This window comes from Cetorhinus maximus, chromosome 13 (genome assembly GCF_964194155.1).
Source record: "Cetorhinus maximus chromosome 13, sCetMax3.hap1.1, whole genome shotgun sequence".
NCBI lineage: Eukaryota > Metazoa > Chordata > Chondrichthyes > Lamniformes > Cetorhinidae > Cetorhinus > Cetorhinus maximus.
This window is the reverse complement of record NC_135891.1, coordinates 78,402,448-78,427,736: the sequence shown is the minus strand read 5'-3', so window position 1 is coordinate 78,427,736 and position 25,289 is coordinate 78,402,448. Positions and strand designations below refer to the sequence as shown.

General features: G+C 45.4%; 1 protein-coding gene across 3 annotated transcripts in view; it reads left to right on the top strand.

The window, feature by feature from the left end:
• palm1a (paralemmin 1a) overlaps positions 1–25,289 on the top strand; it is a 290,290-nt gene that overhangs the window by 135,977 nt on the left and 129,024 nt on the right. For all 3 annotated transcript variants that reach the window (XM_078555629.1, XM_078555627.1, XM_078555628.1), the window contains one exon: positions 20,712–20,792. In XM_078555629.1, coding sequence (XP_078411755.1) covers positions 20,712–20,792 — 81 coding nt within the window. The remainder of the gene's footprint in view (positions 1–20,711; positions 20,793–25,289) is intronic.

Here is a 25,289-nt window from a genome sequence, read left to right as displayed (position 1 = left end):
CAGAGGGTGCAGTGTGTGATTTGAGCAGAATGTGCAGTGTGTAATTAGGAGCAGAGGGTGCAGTGTGTGATTTGAGCAGAGGGTGCAGTGTGTGATTTGAGCAGAGGGTGCAGTATGTGATTTGAGCAGAGGGTGCAGTGTGTGATTTGAGCAGAATTTGCAGTGTGTAATTAGGAGCAGAGGGTGCAGTGTGTGATTTGAGTAGAATGTGCAGTGTGTGATTCGAAGCATTGTGTGCATTGTGTGATTTCAGCTGAGGGTGTAACGTGTGATTTGAGTAGAATGCGCTCTGTGTGATTCGGAGCAGAGTGTGCACTGTGTGATTTTTGTTGAGGGTGCAGTGTGTAATTCGGAGCAGAGTGTTCAGCGTCCAATTTGGAGCAGAGAATGCACTTTGTGATTCGAAGGCTTGGGAACATGTCACCTGTTTTTTTGTGACTTCAACGGGTTTTCGATTCACTTCTGTCCATTTCTTTCCACCGATTTTCACCAGTGGCTCCCCCCAGCTCGTTCAGCCCCCTCAAATGCCTCCCCAACAGGTATAATTTTAGCACTTTGGGAGTTGGTCTCTTTTTTGGCTATCTATATTTATAGGGCCCAAAATTAATTTCTTTTTCTTTTTATATACGATAAAACTACATAAAAGTGATCAAAGATTCATGATAGATGTTCTAACTAGAAGAACTATCTGCACTATCAAGCTAATAGTTGAGCTCATCCTGTGAGCAATGGGACTTGACTCTCCTCTGTCGACCCTTTGTTAACTCACTTCAGATTGTTATTGGCCCTTGTTTTGATCTCAGGTGCAGGCCTGGGAATTGGAGACTAATTTAATTAAGAACATGCTGACAGACATATAACTCACACCAACCCATTTCCTCCACACACAACAATGGGGAGGGGTCTCACAGCATCTGTGAGGGAGAACTGCACTGTCAGAGGTGCTGTCTTTTGGATGAGATGTTAAACCAAGGCCTCATCTGAATGCTCAGGTGGATGTAAAAGATCCCATGGCACTATTTTGAAGAAGAGCAGAGGACCTATTGCCAGTGGCCTGGCCAATATTTATCCCTCAGACAGCATCACAAAAGACAGGTTGTCTGGTAACTATCACATTTGCTGTTTGTGGAAGTTTGATGAACCCAAATTGTCATGTTTCCTACCTTAAAATGGCGACTACGAGACATCTGGTGGTCATGAAAACACTATGTAAATGTAAGCCTTTCTTTCCTTTTTAAAATGAGGGGGTTCCAAATGGTTCCCATTGCTCACCCTTCTTAACATTCTGTGTATTTCTTTCAACTCTTCCTCACCTGAATCTCCTTTGTGGCAAACCCTCTCCCTTCTCTCCTGAAGGAACTCTGTCTTGCCTCCCCATCCCCAAAACACCATTCGAAATAATGTCATTGGATTTTCATCCCAGTTGAGTCAAGAAAATGACCTGGGCAGAGAAATCTTGCTTTGCTGACTCAGAGAGAAGTAGTCTGGGGATGAAGATGCTGCAAGGTTAATCACTTCTTTTCGAAGGAGGCTGCGAATTATGCTAAACTTGGGAATTTAGGGATGGCTGTTCGAGTGTGATACAGCATTGGGAACTGTGCCAACCTGGAGCTGATGGAGGCAGGCACAGAGCTGGGAGGATTGGGCAACCTGCCTCAGTGATTAATATACATTTTCATCCCAATTCAAAGACAACAATGTCTGACAGCTTTATAAAGAGTGAGGGGCTGTGTCCCAAAGGTGACGGAGCAGAATCTTTGCATAATCAGTTCCCAGCTACAGAATTTTATTTAAGGGTGTGGAATTAATATTCACAAGCCACTCATAAAGCTTTTTAAACTGATAAAATAGCAGGAAATCAAACAATAGAGATTCAATTTGCCACTGATTACCCAAAGTAATGTAAATGTCATATTCCATTTCTGGTTGGTTTGCAGCCTGACGAGGTGGTTTTCCTGCACAACCTACAATGGGGGAAAATGTGCACAGCCCCCATCCCATCCCCCTGCTGGGGAACAGTGACTGTCAGAAGATTATATTAGTCATGCCTGTACCAGTTTCAGGATGCTAATGCAACAATTTTGTTAGTAGACTAATAATTTAGAAGTTTGGATTAATAATCCAGTGAATGTGAGGTCAAATCCCACTATGGCAGTTTGAGAATTTGAATTCAGTCTTTCAAAAAATCTGGAAATTAAAAGCTGATGCTGGTAAAAGTGATCATGAAGCTGTCAGATTGTGTGAGAGCTGACCTGCTTCACTCATCTCCTTCATGGAAGGGAATCTGCCAATCTTACCCCAGTCTGGCCTACATGCGACTACATTCCCACAACAATGTGTTTGACTCTTAACTGCCCTCTGAAATGGCTTTGCAAGCCACCCAGTAGCATCAAATCACTACCTGCAGTCGATCTAGAAGGTGGCTCACCACTACCACCGGCTATTCAACTAGGGATGGGGAATCAGTGTCAACCGTGACAGTCCCTCGAGAGTGAATAAAAACAAAGAACAAATCAGCCGCAGTGTTTGCTCAAGACGAGTCTCAGATTCTACAGTAGAAGAAGCCCCTACTTTACTTACAATGGAATAAAGGAATAGGCAGAAGTAGGCCATTCAGCCCATCAAATCTGTGCTGGTTCTTTCGCAGAGCAATCTAGTTAATTCCATTCCCCCACTTTTTCTCCACATCTCTAAGTGATTTTTTTTCTCCTTTCTCCTCCTTATCCCATTTCCTTCTGAAGGCCACTATTGGATCTGTATCCACCAGCCTATCAGACAGTACATTCCAAACCATAATCACTTGTTGCGTAAAATAACTTTTCTTCATATCACCTCTGGTTTGTTTGCCATGCACTATAAGTTTTTGCCCCCTAGTTATCAAAATGGCTTCTCTTTATCTTACTCTATCTAAACTCTCATGATTTTAAACTATATCAACGCTCTTCTTAGTCTTTTCTACTCTAACTCCGGGGTCTCCAATCTATCCACCTAATTGTGATCCCTCATCTCTTGAACCGTTCTAGTAAATCTCTTCTGAATCCTCTCCAAAGCCTCACAACCTTCCCAAAGTCTGGTTATCAGAACAGGACACAATATTCAAGCAAGGGTCAAACAAGTGTTTTATTTAGGTTGGGCATATCTTTCTGCCATTTTGTAGCCTCTGTCTCTATTTACAAAGCCCATGGTCCCATTTGCTTCATTAGCTGCTCTGTTAATTCCTGTCACCTTCAAAGATTTTGCCCAAACCCCCACAGGCCTCTCTTAGTCATTCAGTAGTACAGGACTTGAGTATTGTTGAAAAAAGAGACATGTTGAAGCTTTTTGTCTTGCACTCATCAGGACACTTCACAAGGATACCTATATAGGGGGAAGACAACAATTTATATTGTATGTGAAGCGGGTGCTGATTGGTTGGCAAGTAGACTATGATTGGCAGAGGTGTTACACCAGTGATGGTGACTGATGGTTAACCACCAAGCATCATTTGAAATTTAAACCAGGCAGCTTGACCCTGGTTGGTCAAGGCATTGCCCTGAGGAATGAATCAGCGAATGGCTGTCACATATTTTGTTTAGCTGGAAGCTACATATATTAATACACAGGGCCCTGTTCTTTACAGACAGAAAGAACATGTACATGCATTGCGCCTGTTTCAGCTAAACAAAATAAGTGACAGCCGTTTGCTGACTCATTCCTCAGGGCAATGCCTTGACCAACCAGGGTCAAGCTGCCTGGTTTAAATTTCAAACAATGCTTGGTGATTAACTGTCAGTCACCATCACTGGCGCATTCTCCATGGCAACACCTCTACCAATCAGAGTCCACTTGCCAACCAATCAGCACCCTCTTCACATACAGTATAAATTGTTGTCTTCCCCCTATATTGGAATTCTTTGGTGTCCTGATGAGTGCAAGAAAAAAAGCTTTGACATGTCTCTTTTTTCAGCAATACTCAGGCTGCTCTGTTCTTGCACCCCCTTTAAAATTGCACCATTTAACTTGCATTGTCTTTTCTCATTCTTCCCACCAAAATGTATCAGCTCACACTTTTCTTCATTGAATTTCATCTGCCAAATGTCCACCCATTCCACCAGGCTGTCTATGTCCTCCTGAACTCTATCGCTATCTTCCTCACTTCAGGTTTCTGTAAAGTCCGTTTCATTGTGGAACATCATCACTCAGAATGGATTCATGTTTTGTTGCATACTTGAGAAGGTCAATGCCGTTAATAAATCATTTCTGGAATGCCAGCCCCAAGAAGTACTGATCATTCATTACATTCCCCAAAAAGCAGCTCATGCCCTGGGCAATAATCTGGCCAGATGGGTAAAACTGAAAGTTGCCCCCAGATTACAGGCACAAAGTCACATCCCGATTTGATAATCTAAGCCACATAGCCAAACAGCATGCTGATTGAAGAACAAATATCAGCTGTGGACACAAGGAGAACTCTCATGCATCTTGAGAGGGCAGACAGTGCCTCTATTTAAAGTTCCAATCAAAAAAATGGCACCTTCACCAGTGCAGCACATCCTCTGCATTGATCTGGTGTATCAGCCTAAATTTTGTGCTGAAGCCTCTAGAGTGAGACTTGAACCCACAGCCTGTGAGGGTGGCAGGATTACCAACGGAGCCACAGTTAAGAGCAGCAGGTTGTAGAGCTGGCAACACCACGTGTCGGCCTGTTCTTCTCCAGATGGTTTCAGAGTTTTGCACCAATATTTCATAAGAATTAGCTGCAATCAGCAAGTGTCCTGCGACAGAACACCATCTGTGGAAATGCAACCTGTAAAAAAACAAAATGCTGATTCTTTGTGAATGCTATCCAGTGTAGGATTATTATTCATTTCTCCCTACGTTTAGGAAAATAACCTTATTTCTAGCTCTAATCTTGAATGGAGATAACAGCCATGGAATCTGATATGAAGGGCCAGATTTTCACGGAGTCAGGGAGACTCCACGGACCTTTAAAAATAGAGGGTGGGACCAGGATGAGGAAGTCCAACAGATCTAAATTTTACTGATAGGGAAAAGGGGGAGAGGCATTAGTCACACAGAAGAGAAACCCAAACTTAGCAGGGGCATTTGAACTTAGTGCTGAGTTCCAGTTCAAAAAAAAACATTTTGGCTGGTTCAAGGTGGCTGTCACAAATTGATGGATTAGGTGTAAACACTCTTGAAGGGCAGATAAGGTTTATATAGCTGTCGTGATCTAAAGCTTTTAAATTCCCCACTCTTTAAACATAAGAAAAGGCTGTAGTTGTTAGTGCGAGTTAAAAAAAAATGCTCTTTGTGGCTACTTTGATTGACAGGCCATTTCCTGCAGCTTAGGAAAAACAGTAGCATCTGTTCATGCAGGTTCAATAGAGTTTTTTATTGATGTTTCTCCAAGGCTAGCATTATGTCATGATGAATCCTTTGCTGAGTTTCAAAAGCTACAATTTTCTCAGCAGGACGTTCTGATTAACAGCTTAAAGAGGCTATTAAAGGATTAGCTGTCTTTGATGTGGGATCTGAATAGAAGTTTGCCTTTAAAAGAGATTAACTATTTTAGATTTAAAAGCTTTAAATGGATTATATGAATGGGAGTTGTATTAGATGGTTAGAAATTTATTTTTCTTTATCTCCACATGGCTCCTAAGGTCTGCCCATGGTGGATACTGGGTGAGTGACTATAGGGGTAGCATGGAGAGTATGAAGGGCCATGGGAGGGCTGGGTGGGGAGAGGGGGAATGAGGGGTGAGGGCTAGAGAGCATAACAACTTCTAAAATAACAAAGTCCCAGAAAACAGAGGCAGGCCTTCTAACCAGCCCGCCTCAGCACTTACCCACCCCCATGACCAGCTACGCTCTGCTTTCAGGGTTGGCGGGCCCAACTCTATCCTGCAATTGCCACCCTGGAATGAAAACCTTGCATTTCCGGGTATTTTTTATTGAGGTGGTTCCAGCGACTTGGGAAATTTTCTAGTTCAAGCTACCCACCTCGCTAGCCAAAATCTGGCCCTAAGATTTCTAAGCACCTTCACTGATTACCAAAGAGTAACAGATCTAAACAGGATGCACACCTGGGAATGGGATTCAGAACACAAGTTTACCAGACTCTTGTGCTGGAGAGGACCACTGGTGTCACCAAAGTAATTCTTCTCTGTCTTGTTCCTGTTACCTCTCCTCCTGACACTGTTGAGGTAAAAGGGGCCCCTCCGATCTTTTGTTTAGTTGCAGTGTCGAAGCTGTAACCGTTTTTTGTTCAATATCTGTTTCTACTAGTAGGGTCTGTCATTGTGGTTAACTTACAGCCTGAGTTTCCCATTAGCTTAACAGTCAAAAGTTCATGACAATTAAATGACCCAAAACAATCCTGAGCTCTACCCCAGTGCCCATAGCTATTCCCGTTTATAACATGAGGTCCACACTGATGCACCTAGGGTGTGGACGTTAAACTAAGAGGGGAAAATAGCCAATGAAAGGAATGAATTCTAACTAAAAATAACTTCAATTCCCATAAACTTACCTCCACTTTGAAACTGCAGAATATGTGCATACGCGTGTGAAATCATTCAGCAGCTAAGATGCACAGGACTTACTTTCCAGTCTTGATTCACACTAAGGGATAAAAATTCCTCAAGTTATTCTGAGGAGCTACATTGGCAAGGATCTTAAGACGAATATGCAGCAGAGAAAATCTTCACAAACCCGTTAATGTCATGAACCAGGCTTATGAGAGGAATTCTCATATCTCTAGACTCGTTACTGTCAAATATCTGGGGCTGGAATTTCCCTCCAGGCCAGGAACAGAGGTTGTGACTGTCTCCAGGTGACTGTTTCCCGGTGAGTGTCTCCAGGTGACTGTCTCCAGGTGACTGTTTCCCGGTGACTGTCTCCAGGTGACTGTTTCCCGGTGAGTGTCTCCAGGTGACTGTCTCCAGGTGACTGTTTCCTGATGAGTGTCTCCAGGTGACTGTCTCCAGGTGACTGTTTCCCGGTGAGTGTCTCCAGGTGACTGTCTCCAGGTGACTGTTTCCTGGTGAGTGTCTCCAGGTGACTGTTTCCTGGTGAGTGTCTCCAGGTGACTGTCTCCAGGTGACTGTTTCCCGGTGAGTGTCTCCAGGTGACTGTCTCCAGGTGACTGTTTCCTGGTGAGTGTCTCCAGGTGACTGTCTCCAGGTGACTGTTTCCTGGTGAGTGTCTCCAGGTGACTGTCTCCAGGTGACTGTTTCCCGGTGAGTGTCTCCAGGTGACTGTCTCCAGGTGACTGTTTCCTGGTGAGTGTCTCCAGGTGACTGTCTCCAGGTGACTGTTTCCCGGTGAGTGTTTCCAGGTGACTGTCTCCAGGTGACTGTTTCCCGGTGAGTGTCTCCAGGTGACTGTCTCCAGGTGACTGTTTCCTGATGAGTGTCTCCAGGTGACTGTCTCCAGGTGACTGTTTCCTGGTGAGTGTCTCCAGGTGACTGTCTCCAGGGCCAGGATCTTTAGGTCGGCGAGCAGGGGGTGGGACCCGCTCACCGACGCCTAAAATGACGTGGAATGATGTCAGGCAGAACTCCCAACGTCACCATGTATCATTTCCATTTTCAGGTTGGCGGGGGCGCAGCCGAATCAGCTGTGTGCCCGCCGACCTGTCAACGGCCTATTGAGGCCGTTTAAAAACTAATTCAAGTAATTAATGGACCTGCCCTTAATGGACCTTAAGGTTGGCGGGCAGGCTGGGAGACCTAGTGGGCTTCAGAAAAAGCATGAAACCTCATCTACGGGAGGGATGAGGTTTCATGAGGGCTTTTAAAAATTTAATAAAAGTTTGATTAAAAGTGATGGACATGTCCCAACTCATGTGACAGTGTCACATGAGGGGACATGTCAGGGAAATTTTATTTTTGTACATTGACCATTTTTAAATTTGGCGCCGATCACCCTGAGGCAGCACTTAGCCTCAGGGAGACGAGTGCGCTATTTTGTGTGCATGCGCGAAAGAGCGGACGCTCGGCTGAGAGAATCACCCCCACCCGCACAGGGAGCGCATAGCCTTAATTGGCCCGCCCATGTAAAATTGCGGCGCGCCCCCAATTGGGGGCGCCGATCAGAGGCACGCCTGCATGTGCCTGGTCCTGCACTCCCCTCCCAGCGGGGGGAAAATTCTTCCCCAGGTGACTGTCTCCAGATGACTGTTTCCAGGTGCTGAATCCACCGCCGGGAAGGAAGCAGTCACTCACCTGTGATTTTCCCTGAGGCAGTCAGTTAGTGGACAGAGAGTGGGTATGCCGTCAAATTAATGGTGGCAGATGGGCTCTCAAAGTTGTGCGTCCATTTAGAGGCCTAGCTTGAAAAGAGCAAGAGTAGGTCATTCAGCCCCTCAAGCCTGCTCCACCATCCAATTAGGTCATGGCTGATGTTCTACCCCAATGCCATTTTCCCTGCACTATCCCTATATACTTTGATGTCTTTAACATCTAGAAATCCATCGATCTCTATCTTGAACATACTCAATGATTAAGTCTCCACAGACCTCTGGGGCAGAGAATTCCAAAGATTCACCACCCTCCAAGTGGAGAAGCTCCTCCTCATCTCAGTCCTCATGAGCCAATCTCTTATTCTGAGACTGTGTCCCCTGGTTCTAGAGCCCCCAGACAAAGGAAACATCCTTCCTGCATCTACCATCGAGTCCTGTGAGAATTTTGTATGCTTCTATGAGATCACCTCTTATTCTTGTAAACTCTAGAGAATACAGGCCCAGTCTCCTCAATCTCTTCTCATTGGACTATCTCCCCATCCCAGGAATCAGTCTGGTGACCCTTTGTTGCACTCCCTCTATGGCAAGTATATCCTTCCTTAGGTAAGGAGACAAAAATTGTACACAATACTCAGGTGTAGTCTCACCAAGGATCTATACAAACGCAGGAAGACATTTTTACTCTGTCCTCAAATCCTCTTGCAATAAAGGCCAACTTACCAGTTGCCTTTCTAATTGCTTGTTGCACCTGCAGGTTAGCTTTCAATGACTCATGGACAAGGACACCCAGGCTTTAACTGGAAAATTCAGTTAGCCCCCTTTTGTTGCCCTCAATTAATGAGCCTATTGGCTACCTACCTTGTGCGGGGACCACCCACCCCCCTCCCCCCAACTCACCATCCCACAAAAATGGCCCAAAGGCAGGATGGAGCCAGGAAACTGGCACTCTCACTACCGCCTCCCCCACCCCCCAAAATTGGCCCCGGGGCCTCAGTTTAATGCCTCCTCTGAAAGACAGCATCTTCGACAGTACAGCATTTCCTCAGTTCTGCACTGAAATGTCAGTCTGGAGCTTGTAGAAACTGGACCTAATTGCGCCTGATACGCCCAGAAAATGGATTTACAATGGTCTGTCATAGGGACCAAGCTGACTCGGGCAGTCACCTAACACAAGCTTTATTCACACATACATTAACAAGGGGTCACCACCAGCTTCAGATTCCATTTATCAAATTATAAACAGGTATCGCACAGCAGGAATCCTTACTGCCCTAAGCAGCAACCACAAAAAAATGGTTTATTTTTCTTCAAATTCAAAATATTGCCAAGGATAAAGAAGGAGCAGGTCAAGTGCTGGCCCTGAATCCACAGAATCGCATTCGCTATCTCCCCCACCTCCTGCCCCCCTCCCAACATGCCTCCAGTACTTAGCGTCTCACCACCTGCCTCCCCAGCAACTAGTCAAGAAGCCTGTGGATGTGTGACAGAAACCCACATAATGAGAATCAGGCTCGAGGAGGCTTCAGGCCTCATTATTGACACTCGGTGCATGGCACGCCTGTCAGGTAGCAAATCTCCACTCCAGTGTCTGAGGAGAAAGGATAATCCCCTGGACCGTTTGTTTAATGAAGGATGCACAATGTGCCCTAAAACCCCTGAGGGGCCCATCTCACAGATACAACTGAGGGAATTTATAGATTGATTAAAATTTTACATTGCAAATTTAATGGAAATAATTGCACTAGAAAAATGGCCCAAGCAGCAGGTGGTCTTTCTAGTTTGTGAGTTAAATGAACAGGTTACAGAGGAAATCCTTTAAACCCTTCAGTGTACTTGTCTCAAGGGACTTCTTAAGAGAATTCCTGCCAAATAAATTGTATAATAAAATCCTGAGCATCGGTTGGAACTATAGATGACTTTTATTCGCTTGGAGCAGAAAAGAAGCAGACATTTTGGATCATCAGTCTACACATAATCTCTTTAAGATAAAAAAGTAATTGAGTTTTTTCTTCCCAAGAGGGTGCTGAGTCATCCTCATGTCTGGTACCAAGTGTGAGCCCAAACAATGGGGCCCTCAAATTCTGTCAGGACATTCAACTGGTCTTTATTGTAACCCCAGTTGGAGAGCAGCAGAATGCTCAGGGTATTCGATGGAATAGAATGCTGTAGGGGCTACATTACTCGACTAGTAATTCAGAGAACTGGAGCTCAAAACCAACCATGGCAAGCTGAGAATTTGAATTCAGATGCGAAAAAAATCTGAAAAAAGGAAGTTATTATCAGTAAAAGTGACAATGAACATGTCAGGTTGTCGTAAGAACTCAACCAGTTCACTAGAAAGAACTCACATTTATATAGCACCTTTAACAGCTTTCAGGATACCCCAAAGCATCACCAGTGAGGTATTCCTCAAGTTACTGCTGTAATGAAGGAAATGCCACAGCAGATCCCACAAATAGCACCTTTTTTAGTGATGTTGTTTGAGGGATAAATATTGGCCAGGTCACCAGGGAGAACTCCCCTGCTGGTCTTCAAAATAGTGCCCTGGGACCTGAAAGGACAGTCAGAGCATTCATTTAAAGTCTTGTCTGAAAGACAGCAACTCTGACAGCACAGCACTCCCTCAGTGCTGCACTGGGAGTGTCAGCTGAGGTAAGTTGCTCAGTTCCCTGGAACATGACTTCTGAATGTGAGGTGAGAGTGCAACCACTGAGACACAGTTGACATATCCTTTATGGACCACCACCTACAAGTTCCCCTCCAAGTCACTCACCATCCTGACTTGGAAATATATCAGCCGTCCCTTCACTGTCACTGGGTCAAAATCCTGGAACTTCCTTCCTAACAGCACTGTAGGTGTACCTACACCACATGGACTGCAGCGGCTCAAAAAGGCTCAGCTCCACCTTCTCAAGGACAATTAGGGATGGGCAATAAATGCTGGCCTAGTCAGCAGCACCCACATCCCATAAAATAATTTTAAAAAACTTCCCATCTCTATCCAATTTGACCTATATATGATTTCAGTCCAATACAAATGTGGTTAACTCTTAAATGGCCTCTGAAGTGGTCTAGCAACTTGGACCACACCACCTTCTCAGGGTCACAAGGAATGAGCAATAACTGTCAGCTTTGCCAGTAATACCCACATCCCGAAAAGTGTATATTTTTAAAAAATGACCCTTTCCTCAGCAGAGGCCCCATGCACACATGCACATGAAGTGAACAGAAGCAAGAGCTGTGACCAATATTCCTCTTCCTAATCCAAGATAGCTACCAAAGCCTCAAAAAAATAATCAGATAATACTGGGTGACATTATCTATCCCAGACCCTGAGGTGTCCCCCTGGCCCCCTCCCCCTGAGGCAAGCTGACGCAACACAGACCAGGGATCTAAACCCTATATGCCTCACAGGATGCAGTGACTCACTGGTTCTGCACACAGAACAACATTAATCAAGATTACAACCAGTTAATTCTGGCATTTATCCAGAGGCCAACATCAGCATGACTGATAACCCCACTCAACGAAATTACTTAAATCAACTGACCCCATCTTCTACATACATTTTGATATATGTCTCTACAGGGCTTGTATGCAAGGATAGAAATGTCACCTCCTGATATTTTAATATCTCACCTGTATAAATAATAGACAGTGAAAGAATAAGTGAGATAAAAGCAAAATACTGCAGATGCTGGAAATCTGAAACAAAAACAAAAATTGCTGGAAAAACTCAACAGGTCTGACAGCATCTGTGGAGAGAAAGACAGGGTTAACGTTTCGAGTCCGTATGCCTCTTCTTCAGAACACAGTCAGAAGGAACAAATGAAACTTGGCTATTATTTCTGGTTGGAATGTAAGAATGGGTTATGGGTCTGTAGAATGGTGTGAATAGAACTGGTCACTGATGTGTTTGCCTTCAGTGATGACACTGAGTAAATTATCATGCACATTTTCACATTGGCCCAGTGAACAACTACACAATGCATTGTGGAACAGATGCTGATTGGTTGATGCAAGGTGCAGTCTACATAACGACAGGCTGTACAATTCGTTCTCTCCCCCTGCCCCTATTTCCTGCCCTTCTCTTCGGTCTGTTATTGGGGGAATGTTCGAGAAGAACGCCATATTCTCATCTCAAGTAGCCACCTTTTCATGCGTAAGCGATGTTGGCAGGCTGCCCGATGCTCGGCTGGGGTGGAGGAAGGTGGCAGAGAGTGGGGGGTGATGGGGGGCTGGCAGTGGGGAAAGGTAATATAACCAAGTCCCAAAGCTGTGCTCTCATGACGTCTACACGTCAGTGCCTTCCAGCAGAGGTCATTAGATACCGGTCTGCAACAGGGAATCCAGCTGAATGTTCTTCCACCGAACCCTGGAGTATGAAGGGGGACTGTCAGCCTGTACTAATTCCCCAGGTATGATCAGCTAACTAATTGAGATTAAACCTGGAACTTTCCCAGCCCGTATATTTCAATAACCTGCCAGCCAATGCATTTACATACCAACAGACTCAGGGGAGAAGGGGAGATCATAATCCCAACCATTATAGTAAACACATCAGCAACGTTTGCAATGCATCACAATAAAGTACCTACAGTTAGAATGCATCTGTATTGTTACAATTAATAGCATTGATTTAAATCAGGGCATGTGGTGGGGGGTGGGGTTGCCCATTGGAACTGGAATTGGGTTGGCTGGGCAGTGAAACCTGGCTTGAGCATTAGCAAATCCCACCAGAGCTTGGGTTCAATTCCCACACGCCCTCACACACCTGTGGGCAAAAATGGGATTGACGGAGTTATGCCATTCACCAGGAATCATTCCCTGCTGCACCGCCACACCAGCACCTCCTTCCACCCCCATGTTTAACCTTGACTGTCTCGATGCTGTGTCTGCATGGTGCTAGGACCAGATAATAACAGAGCTGCCACCCACCATTGGTGGTTCCCTAATGGCAAATGATTAATCTTAGTTAATCATCCAGTCTGAAGGAAACAGCTCCCAACTCTAGCGAGCTATTAAAGATACAGGCAAATGACATGCATTGCCCCTTCCCTGTTTCTTTAAGGACCTTGGAAATTATCATCTAGACCAGCAGCCTGATCTCTTTTATAGTTTCCTATTTCAGGTTCTCATCTAATTTAATATGAACAATTTTAATTCTAACAGCGCAGCTTAATGCTATTAGTTCAGCATCATCTTGAAGAGTAAAGGCTGATGCAAAGTATTCAATTACCATCTCTGCTATACCCGAAGAATCCCTTCTAATCAGTCTTAACTGAATCTCTTAATGACACGATACAGTCTTTGATTGTTTTCTGATGATTAACATAGTTAAAAAGGTTTTTCTCATTGCTACCACAGTTGTGCACGATTCTTTTTTCCTGTTAACCTTTTAACAGATCTAACAATGACCTTAGTTTCCTTCAATTGTGTACGGTACTTGCCTGGGTTTTCCGGAGAATTATCTATTGCTAATCTGTGAAAATGTTTTTGTTCAAATCTTATTAGTCCTTGTTCATGACCAGACAGCCACCTAGGCTAATGCTACATCCTTCTTAATTTAACGATGTGCATGAGTTTGATGTGTTTCAGTTGGCTCGTGAAGGCATGGCATTAAGATTCAGATTAGACATCAGTCATATCCCAAACCAATGAAGAGAGCCACTTCCCCTGTTTTAACTCTTCCGACATTTTATTGAAGTTAACTCTTTTCAAATCTGGAATTAACTGCAGATTCTCAGTGCCTTTGGTTCTGCCAGCTAATTAAAACTGTAATAGTATGGTCACAATTTCCAGAATGTAATTTAAAGATCACAAGGTAATCAGGGATACATTAAATTGGAATGATTATCATGGTCACGTGCAAATTCATGAGAAGTTCCACCTTTTGAAAAACTCATGATCCAAGATGATAGGGAAGGCCATTCATCTAGCCAAGGAGAATCTAATTTCTCCCCCTCCACACCCCACCCATTGCAGCGCCAAGGGCAGAATTTTCCTCGCATGCTTGGGGACACCAACATCAGGGTCAAATGGGGTCAGAACTTGCAATGTGGGGGAGGTGGTGGCATAGTGTTATTGTCATTGGATTAGTACTCCAGAGACCCAGAAAATGCCCTGGGGACCTGGTTTCAAAGCCCATCATGGCAGGTGGTGAAATTTGAATTAATAAAAAGTCTGGAATTAAAAGTCTAATAATGAAACAATTGTCATAAAAACCCCTTTGGAAATCTGCTGCCCTTACCTGGCCTGGTGACTCCAGACCCACAGCAACGTGGTTGACTCTTAAATGCAATGCCAGCAAGTTATTCAGCTCTTGAGGGCAGTTAGGGGTGAGCAATAAATGCTGGTCCAGCCAGTGATCCTATGAACAAATAAAATAATAACAGTGACCAGTCAGTGATTTTCCCTGAATTTGCTGATTGGTGGCCAGGTGCTGGGCTAGCCATCCCAATTGAGGATGGTGGGCTGGCCAATAGGAGACACTGAAGAAGTAGAAATCTGTCTCTTCAGGGAAAAAAAGAGAGAGGGTGTGCCCCAATATGGAGGTGCCCAACATTTCAAACTTTAAAATAAAAAGTACCCTTATGGGTAGGCCATCATTCTGGGGGCGGCAGGAATGGGGGCTGAGTGGCTGAAACCAGGGAAGGGCCTCAAAGCCTGCCTGAGAAACAGCTTCTGGATCTTCGCAAGGCCACCTCCAGGCAGATGCCCTAGTCCCCAAAGCCTTGGCTGGGGGCTGGAGACCAAATGGAAAATTCCAGTCAGCCTCTAACTGTAGGCTTTAATAAGCCTTGAATGACCCTTAATTAGCAAAGCACCATTTGTGGGTGAGTAGCCTCGCTACCCCCGATCCCGCCTTGGGGAAAATGGCCCAGGTTGGGATGGAACCAGAAAGCCAGCCTGCGGTGCGAAATTCTGGGATCGCCTGCCTACCCACTTGCCCATCTAGCTCACTTGGCTAGATGGCTAGCGTGCAGTTCAGAATTATGTCTACAGTGTGGGTTTGCTGCCCATCCTAACTGAGGTAGATTTGGGATCTGTTTCCTTGCCCTGCCCCTGAGAGTGGAAGGCAAACCACTACTGACAAAGAAACTGCCAAAAGTGCAGGATGACCCACCAGCAGACGATGTGCCAAGGACCTGCCTTCAGGCAGAGCGCACAGGAATGGAATGGAATTGTCACACCAACTAATGACTGGCTTTAAAGAGAGTTTAAAGGTGAGCCAAGCCCTGTCATAAGGCCAGCAGTCCCATACTTTACAAGCTAGCTCTGCAGACCTCGTTACTGGCATTATTTAGACTACAAGAGTGAGGAGGTTACGTTGAATTTGTGTAAGTCACTAGTTAGGGCCTCATCTAGGGCATTGTGTCCAGTTCAGGGTGCCACACATTAGGAAGGATGTGAAAGCATTGGAGGGAGTGCAGAGAAGGTTCATGAGAAAGGTTCCAATGATGAGGAACTTCAATTTTGAAGATAGATTGGAGAAGTTAGGACTGTTTTCCTTTGGAGAAAAGAGGGCTGAGAGATGTTATAGAGGTATTGATAGGGAGAAACTTTCCCACTCGTAAAAGGATCGAGAACAAGAGGGCAGAGATCTAATTAGTAAAAGAAGCAAAAGTAATAGGAGGAGAAACTTTTTAACGCAGCGAGTGGTCAGGTTTTGGAATGCATTGCCTAAGAGTGTGGTGGAGGCAGATTCAACCGAGGCATCCACGAGGGAATTAGACAACAGAAAAAGGAAGAATGTATAGGGTTACAGGGAGAAGGCGGGGGACTGGCACTAGGTAAGCTGCTCATTCGGAGAGCTGGTGCACACACGATGGGCCAAATGGCCTCCTTCCGCTCTGTAACAACTCTGTGGGCAGAATTTTGCCCTTGATGGGTGGGCGGGCCCGACCGACTCGGCGGCGGGCAGGCAGCCGATCGCCGCCGCCAAACCGGGCCCCGCCACCATTTTACGTGGGCAGGCTAATTAAGGCCTGCCCAGCGGGCCGCCTGATGGGAAGCGCTATGCACTTCCTGTGGGGGAGGGGGGATTCCCCAACTGCGAGAGTGCGCTCTTTCGTGCATGAAATAAACAAAACCTTTAATAAACGTTTTTAAATCCGATATCAAACCTCATCCCGCCACTGGATGAGGTTTGTAAAACCCGCCTGCCTGTTGGGCCCATGCACCGAGCTGAAGTTCACACGGGCCCCTCAAAATCCTGGTCGATTGGTGAGTTAATGGCCTTAATAAGGCCTTTAATTAATGGTGGGCGCGCGTCACGCTGCATAGTGCGCCCGCCGACCTAACTATTGCGACACCACGCACTCACATGATGTCAGCGCACAACATTTTCAGCGCTGGCGTGCGGGCTCCACTACCCACACGTCAGCCAGAAGATTCAGCCCTGTGATTCTGTGATAGTTCAAGCCCACTGCTGCTGAAACCCTTCTCACAACTTTCAGGTCTCCTTATGCTTCCCTATATCTTCACCCCGAATAAACTCCAAATCATAGAAACATAGGGCTGAATTTTATAGTGGGGGTGGGTGTTGCTTACTGCTCGCCTCCCCTCGGTGACCGATGCTAAACAAGGCCGCCCCTTAGCAAAAACACCCTGCGAATGACCTTAACCAGGTGAAGGTCAGACCTCCACCCCTCAGTGGGAGGACATTCCACTCTCAAGAGCTGCCGGCAATCTGATTGGCTGGAAGCTCTAACAGTGCAAGAGCTCAGTAGTGGGCCTGCAAGGAGGCCCCAGAAAAAAGAGCAATGGATCCTGGACTAAGGTAAGTCAGGCCGGGACAGACAAGGAGGAATAAAGGGGGGGGTAACAGGAATAAAGGGGGGCGGAGGGGGGGGGGTGCAGGTTCCCCCAATGTGCAATCCTGCACCCCCCAAAAGACACACCCCAGCTTTTTCTTCCAAGTTATTTAAAAAACATCTTTCTTAATCTTGCCTGCCTGTCCATGCCAACCATTTTATGGCACGGGCAGTGTGTTATTCGGGTCAATTGGCTTGTTAACAAGCTTAATTGCCCATTAATTGTGTTTTTAAAAATGGCGGGCTGGCTGACAATTTTGGTGCCCGCCCACCTACAGCATTATGGGGTCTGGGCTGAGGGTGGGGAGGAAGGCACTGGGCCACACCCCACACTCCCCCCCAACTTCACTGAAAACATGCCTGGTGTGGGACCATAATTTCCAGCCCATAGGAACAGGAGTAGGCCATTCAGCCCCTCATACCTGCTCCATGATTCCATCAGACTGTGACTGATCTGCATGTCAAATCTATTTATCCATCTTGGCTCCATATCTCTTGGTTACCTTAACTAACAAATTCTATTAATCATAGTCATGAAAGCTCCAATTGTTCCCCAGCTTCCACAGGCTTTTGGGGCAATGAGTTCCAGGTTTTCACTTTCTGTGCAGAAATACTTCCTGCTTTCCCTCCTGAATGACCTAGCTCCAAATTTAAGTTGATGAGCTGAATGTTCATCCCCCGGTGCTGAGCTCAGTCATGCCTGGAGGACAAAATGTGGAGAATTCAGGGCTGCACTTTTAAAAGTCCCCTCTGAGTTCTGCCACACCATTGCCACCCCCTCCCCACCAGGCCGGGTGACGATATGACACTCGCTTAAAACAATGTCAAGTTTGCTATTTAAATGTCTGCTCCAAATTCAAGTTTCCCTGTCATTGTTATTTCCGTGGTGACAAGTGGGTTCCTGAAGGCTATGGGAACCATGCTAGGTAAATCAGCTCATGAACCTTGGGGGAAATGTGCTGTAGAGTTGGGAAGCTTTTGACAGGTCAGTTTAAATGCTCTTGTCAACTTCCACTATCATATTGGAACGGTGTTTGGTGACTTAAGTATATTTTCAATACAGTGATTGATCTTAAAAGATAAGAGACTTTTAAATTGACCAACGCTGTGTAAGTGCTCAGATGCATTAGAGTCCTTTCTCCAATGGATAAAGTTCCCTTCTGCCTTCTGCAGTAAGGTGAATCAGGTACTGATATACCCTGTGGTTTGATTTTGACATTAATTTAATGCCCTGACACCTGCTGTGCCTTCGAATCACTCTTCTAGTATCCACTAGGTACAGAAACAATGAGCCATAAAATAATACTGGTAAGTCTTTGAAATGAAATTTTTAAAAATCAGGCAATTATCATTCCCATTATAAAATATCCCCTTTCTTACTTTCTCATAAGACTGCCAATCAAGCCAGTGTACATCTTATTGAAGAAACCTTTAATACTGGCTAAACAAACAGGCAGGCATTGAAAAACCACTTCAAAGAAAGTACAAGGTAATAAAATACAAGGTAATAAAACTGTCAATCAAACACTGCCAGCAAAATTCCCCCATTGCAGAAACCTTTAACCTTGTGCAAATAAACACACAGGCAAGGAAAAACCACTGCAAAGCAAGATCAAGTTATTACAAAGTAATAAAACTGTCAATCAAACAAAGATAGCAGTTTCCTTTGCAACTGTGCAAACAAACACCTGCTGGGCTGAGTTCATTAGTGAGTCTTAGAACTCAACCATTCATAATGAGGCAATCTGGCAACTGTATCATTGGCATGGAGGATGCAAAGGGTAAATAGAGGATGCATGAGAAATATGAGGGAGCATGGAGGGGTCATAAGAGGTTGGTGGGGGTAATGGGTGGTGAGATATGAGGTCTAGAGGGCCTGCAACCATGAATTGAATTGGGCAACTGTCCAAATAAATGGAGGCAAGCCTTCTAACCTGCTGGCTTTGCATCCACCCACTTCCATTGCTGCCTTGGGAAGCAGTGGCCCAATTCCAGCTGCACCTGACACCTGGAAACTAAAATACCAGGTGAGTGGGCTAACATTTAGAAGTTGGGACCACGAGGTTGAGAAATGGCCCAACCCGCGGTTCCAGATGAAAGACGAAAATTTGGCCCACTGCCTCCGTGCTCTAAATTTTCCCACCAGGGTAAATCATTTTTTTGTATTGATCACCTCAATTCGATCACCCTTCAATCTTCCAAACAGAAGATAATACAAGTCACGTTCATGCAGCCTGTCCTCAGAATATAACCTTCAAATTCCCAGTGCCATTCCGGTGAATCTGCATTGCGCCCCTTCCAAGGCCTTGCTGAGGTGGAGGGCCGAGAACTGGAGTGCAACTAAAGTATCACTTCCTCCCCTTTGTATTCCAGTCCCTTTCAGACAAAGGCCAACATTCCAGTACCTATCTTGATTGCCTTTTTTCCTGTCTGCTGCTAATTGTTAATGATTTGTGCATTAGACGTCCAAATCTCTTTGCTTCTCCACAGTTTCTCACCAATCAAAAAATACTCCTGTCTATCTTTCATCCAAATCTCTGTCGCCCACCTCTTTCCCTGCAGTGGGGAGGTGGTTAGAGGGAGGAGGGAATTCTAAGCCATTCCAATCGGTGGGAATGGAAAGGAATAACAGTTAAAGATGTTGAACACAGGCTTGCTGCGTCATTCCTGTTCGATTCCCCGCCTGCCACCATCTTAACCGGGCCCTTTCTTGGTAGCTAAGGTGCCCACCTGACTCAGGCTGGAGTCTCATCAATACATACAACCCAGGAGCCTGAGCCTAACTTTAATGACCTGAGGTCACCCCCACTCAATGAAAGACAGTGGGGAAGGTGGTGAGGCGCTCTAAGATAAGTCAGAAATGTTGCTTAGTGAGGCCAGGTGGAAAGGAAAAGCTGGACCTCTGCAGCATTGGGTTTCTTTGCAAAACGGCACTGACTAACCACAGCATCACAACTTCCCATGTCTCCCGTTCCGACCACACTGCCCATGATTCACCTTGATGCTTGAAAAGAGACTCTGGGCCATGTGAGTTTGACCTGCCCAAAACTGTCAGCTAAATAATGTAACTGAGGTCCAGGAGTAACCTGGGCCTCAAACTGATGACAACAGAGTGGCAAGGGTTGGGGGGATGGGTGGCTGATGATAATCGCATACTCACACCCACCCAAAACCCTTTCCCAATTAAAATCACACCCCGTCCCCAGGTCCTCTTAACCAATGAGTCATCCACTGGCTTTCTGCCCCAAGCCATCGATGAAAGGGAGGAAATGGGGGGGGGGGGGGGTGTTGGGAGACAAAGGAGAGTGGCAACAGCAGCCTTAGTTAGAACCAATTAAACTGTCAGTGTTACTTGAATTTACCATAATTTTTTTTGAAAACAGACATTATCCTTTTCAGCTTTAGTGATGTTTGACTGAAACAAAACCATAAAATTGAAGAACTGCATTGAACTATTCATCACCTCTGTGAAAATCCATAATTAATAATTCACTGAATTCAACACAGCACAAGACAATTTGAATCCAGCAGATAGGACGGCTAATATACATTCCGACAGCCCCACTTGGAATGTTCTGTTACTGTAAAACAAGAGAGGCCAGGGACTAAGTGAAAGGAGAATTATTCAGGAAATGTTCTGAACTGATCCGTTTTTGCTCTCTCTTTCTCAGGAGAAGAGGAAGCGGCAGACAGAGATAGAGAACAAAAAACGACAGCTGGAGGATGAGCGACGGCAGCTCCAACACCTGAAGGTATGTCGCCTCTCACAGAAGAACGCCAATTAGTTTAATATCTAAGCCTGGTCTCAAGGAAAACACGGGTAGCACCTTGAGAGTAGTGACAGATAAATCTCATCACACTCTGTTCTATTTACTGTACTTGCTTGGCTGGATTGCATGAGCATGAAGCCACAAATTGTTGTGAAAGCCTAACTGGTTGGGGGTTATTCATGTAGGAGAAAGGAAGACTCTATCAGAAGGATGCACCATCTGTGGCTAACTAAGGAAGTTAAGGATGGTATCAAATTGAAAGAAAAGGCGAATATTGCTGTAAAGATTAGTTGTAAGCCAAAATATTTGGAAAATTATAGAAATCAGCCAAGGGTGAGTAAAAAAATAGAGGGAGAAATTAGAATATAAGAGTAAACTAGCAAGAAATATAAAAACAGGCAGCAAGAGCTTCTACAAGTATACAAAAAGGAAGCGAAAGTGAGCGTTGGTCCCTTAGAGGATGAGACTGGGGAATTAATAATGGGAGACAAGGAAATGGCAGAGACTTTGAACAAGTGTCTTCACAGTAGAAAATACAAAAAGCATCCCATAGGTTCAAGATAAGTGGCAGAAGGTGTAGGGGGGACATGAGGAAAAACTTTTTTACGCAGAGGGTAGTGGGTGTCTGGAATTCACTGCCCAAGCTGGTGGTAGAGGCAGAAACTCTAAACAGTTTTAAAAAGTACCTAGATCTGCACCTTAAGTGTTGTAAGCTGCAGGGCTATGGGCCGGGCGCAGGAAGGTGGGATTAGAAAGGGCACTTGGGTGTCCTCGGGCTGGCATAGACAAGATGGGCCGAATGGCCTCCTTCTGTCCTGTAACTTTTCTATGGTTCTAATAGTAGAAAATCCAGTGACTAAAGGGAGGGAGGAACTTAAAATAATCACGATCACTAAAGAAAAACTAATGGGATTTAAGACTGATAAGTCCACTGGACCTGAAGGTCTACATCCTAGAGCCTTAAAAGAAGTGGCTGCAGAGATAGTGGATGCATTGGTTGTAATCTTCCAAAATTCCCTAGATTCTGTAAAGGTCCCAGTGGATTGGAAAATCACAAATGTAACAACTCTATTCAAGAAAAGAGGGAGACAGAAAGCAGGAAGTTGTAGGCCAGTTTGCCTAACATCTGTCATTGGGAAAATACTGCAAACCATTATTAAGGACATAGTAGAAGGGAATGATAATACAATCAAGCGGATCAACATGCTTTTGTAAAAGGAAAATCAGGTTTGTCTAATTTGTTAGTGTCTTTTAAGGATGTAGCAAGCAAGGTGGATAAAGGGGATCCAATAGATGTAGTGTATTTGGATTTCCAAAAGTCATTCGATAAGGTGCTGCATAAACAGTTACAACACAAGATAAGAGCTCATGGTGTTGGGGTAATATGTTAACACAGAGAGAATTGGCTAACTAACAGGAAACAGAGTTAGGATGAATGGGTCATTCTCAGGTTGGCAAACTAACAAGTGAAGTGCCACAAGGATCAGTGCTGAGGCCATGACTATTTACAATCTATAGCAATGACTTGAATGAAGGGTCCCAGTATATTGTTGCCAAATTTGCTGACAATACAAAGATAGGTAGGAAAGTTAGTTGTGAGGAGGACACAAAGGCTGGAATTTTCCAGCACCCCCACGGCTGGTTCCACCCCAACGAGGCTGGTGAGCCACTGAAATCGCCATTCACATCAGTGGCACCAGAAAATCCTGCTGGCATGAAGGGCTGGAAAATTTTGGCCAAAGAGTCTGCAAAGGGATATATTTAGGTTTAGTGAGTGGGAAAAAATTAGCAGATGGAGTATAATGTGGAAAAACATGAGGTTGTCCACTTTGGTGGGGAGAATAAAAAAGCAGATTATTATTTAAATGGAGAGACTGCAGAATGTGGCAGCACAGAGGGACCTAGGTGACCTCATACATGAATCACAAAAAAGTTTCTATGTGGGTGCAGCAAGTATTTAGGAAAGAAAATGGGATGAGGCTATGTGGAAAAACAAATGCCTGGCCATCAGCTCTAACTGCTGATGTGGATACAGTTGCCAGATGACCTCATGAATGCTTGGCTGAGTCCCAAGAATGGTTAATGCACTCAGATCAGCAGGCAATGTTGACAGGCTTCCCCCAAGGTTCATCAACCATGAGCTTCAGGAACTCACCCACCTACATGAAAATACCAAAGGCAGGGAAATTTGAATTTCCAGCAGGGACTTAAATTGCAAATCCAATGTCACTTTAAGTGATCATTGGGCCATGGCCACCACAATTCCTGACATGGTGAAATGATGGATGGCAGGAATCTTTGGGGAAAATCAAATTTACAGTCCCACACACCTCCACTTTGGCTATTCCAGCTTGGGTTTGCTCCAAACCTGGAGATGAAAATTCAGCTCACAGCGTTCATTTAATCGCCATCGCATTGACCTATTATTAACTATACATCTAAATGCAACAACTGGGCTGATGGCAGTCAAACTGGACCAGACCTTGTTTGTCCCAATAAGAATTGATCTTTAATTGAAACCAGTTTTGGAAAGGCACAGCTAGTTACAATCGTCATCGATGAACGCCGTGAGATGAATCAGGTTTTTACGTGTACTTGTGTCAGCAAATGTTTGGCATTCTTAGTATTCTGACTTAAAGCCAGTCCCTGATGGCTCAATGCAGGGATGCACCACATGATGCAGTACTGCACCCTGCAGACTAAAAGGAGCCACATTTAATCTGTGCACCATGTTGAATTGCTTGGTATTAACCAGGAGGGAGAAGAACTAGGGTTGCCAACTCTCCAGGATTGACCTGGAGTATCCAAAAGCTAGATTAATCTCCTGAGCATTGCCACAAGCAAAACCCAGGGGCAGAATTTTTCATCCCATGGGTGGGCACGCGCCCGACCCAAACAGGAGCAAAATAGTGTGCAGTGACGTCGATGTCATCGCGCACTCTCGCAATATTTCGCTTGGCATGGGCACGCAAGAGGCGGCAACACACCTGATAACAATTAAGGGGCCTATTAAGGCCCTTAAGCAATTAATTAATTTGTATTCCTTGCTGTTCGCCCAACCGCTCGGTTGGCGGGCAGGCGAATAGGCCAGGCGGCCTTTGCATTTTTTGCAAAGCCTCATCCACGGGCAGGATGAGGTTTCCATCATTAATTTTTTTTTAAATAAAAATGTTTGGGCAGGATTTTAATAATCACAATGGAAAGATGCATAAGTCCGCTGTGCGGACATTCTTCCTGGATTTTTAACATTTTAAATTTTGTTTTTAAAAATCTTCAGCTCCCTGAAGCAGTTCTGTGCCTTCAGGGAGCTTTCAGTGAGTGCACCCCCACGCACGCGCAAACTTCAGCGCTCACTCTCCTCCCGCCCCCACCCCGGCAGCGCTGAGGCTCCCAGCGCACGTTTCACGCTGATTGGCCGTTAATTGGCCGGGCCAGCGTGACATCGCGGTGGTGGCCCAATCACGGGCGACGGACTGTTTCGATGAGGGGAGAATCCTCCCCCAGGAGAAAAAAATCACAAGGTGGAATTTTCCCTTCCACGTCTAAGTCCCATGGTGGGGGCGAGAACTGGGATCATTTCCCAGCCCGGAGTCTGGTGAGAATTCGCGCCAAATGGCACACTGTTGGCCTAAGTAATTGTGCATTCAGGGGTTTCCCAATGTTTTGCGCAGTGGGGCAGGCTGGATTTTGTGTGCCCGCCATCACATCCAGAAGCCATATTTAAAAAGCGTCTGAACATCAACTTACCCACCATTGAAACTAGAAGATCCACCTCCTGGAAGCTCCTACAGTGAGAAGATCCACGTGGTAGATTCTCCACCCACCCTCTGCTGCACGTGCCAGGGTCCACGGCCACTGGAGGCCTCCATCTTCCCATCTCCCCAGGCTGTCCCAGGCCTCCCTCCAGGTGAATACCGAATTGGCCACGCCATGTTGGTGCGAATGTGTTCTGGACTGGCATCCCGCTGACGACATGGATGATTGGACGGGGGAGGGGGACCAATTCCGGTCAGGCCTTCATCTGCATCTCATTAATGAGATGCAAAATGTTTTCCCGCCGGCCTCTGGCAGGAATGGTAATCAGCCATGAAGGGCGGGAGCACACATTCCCGTGGCCATTTTACGCTGGCGGAAACCCAATTTTTCACTTCCCGCTGCATTGTCTCCCCTACACCACCCCCTCCCCAGCTGCCATTAAACCCACCACGGTGGGGACTAGAAAACTCTGTCCATAGAGTCATTAATAATTCATATATGTTTCTTTCTCCCCATTTTCTTTGAACACTTTTGTTTATGAGTTGTAAAAATATCGAAGGTGTGGGTATGCAGTTGGGGGGGGTTGGGGGAGGAAGCGGAGGGAAAAGGCTATTTAATAAGGTGGGGCAGATAAAAGCAGGAAGTCATGTGATAGAGCCCCAGGTATTATTTGTCTGATTAGAGTTGGCAACTCTAAATGAGATGCTTCTGATCCATTCAAGT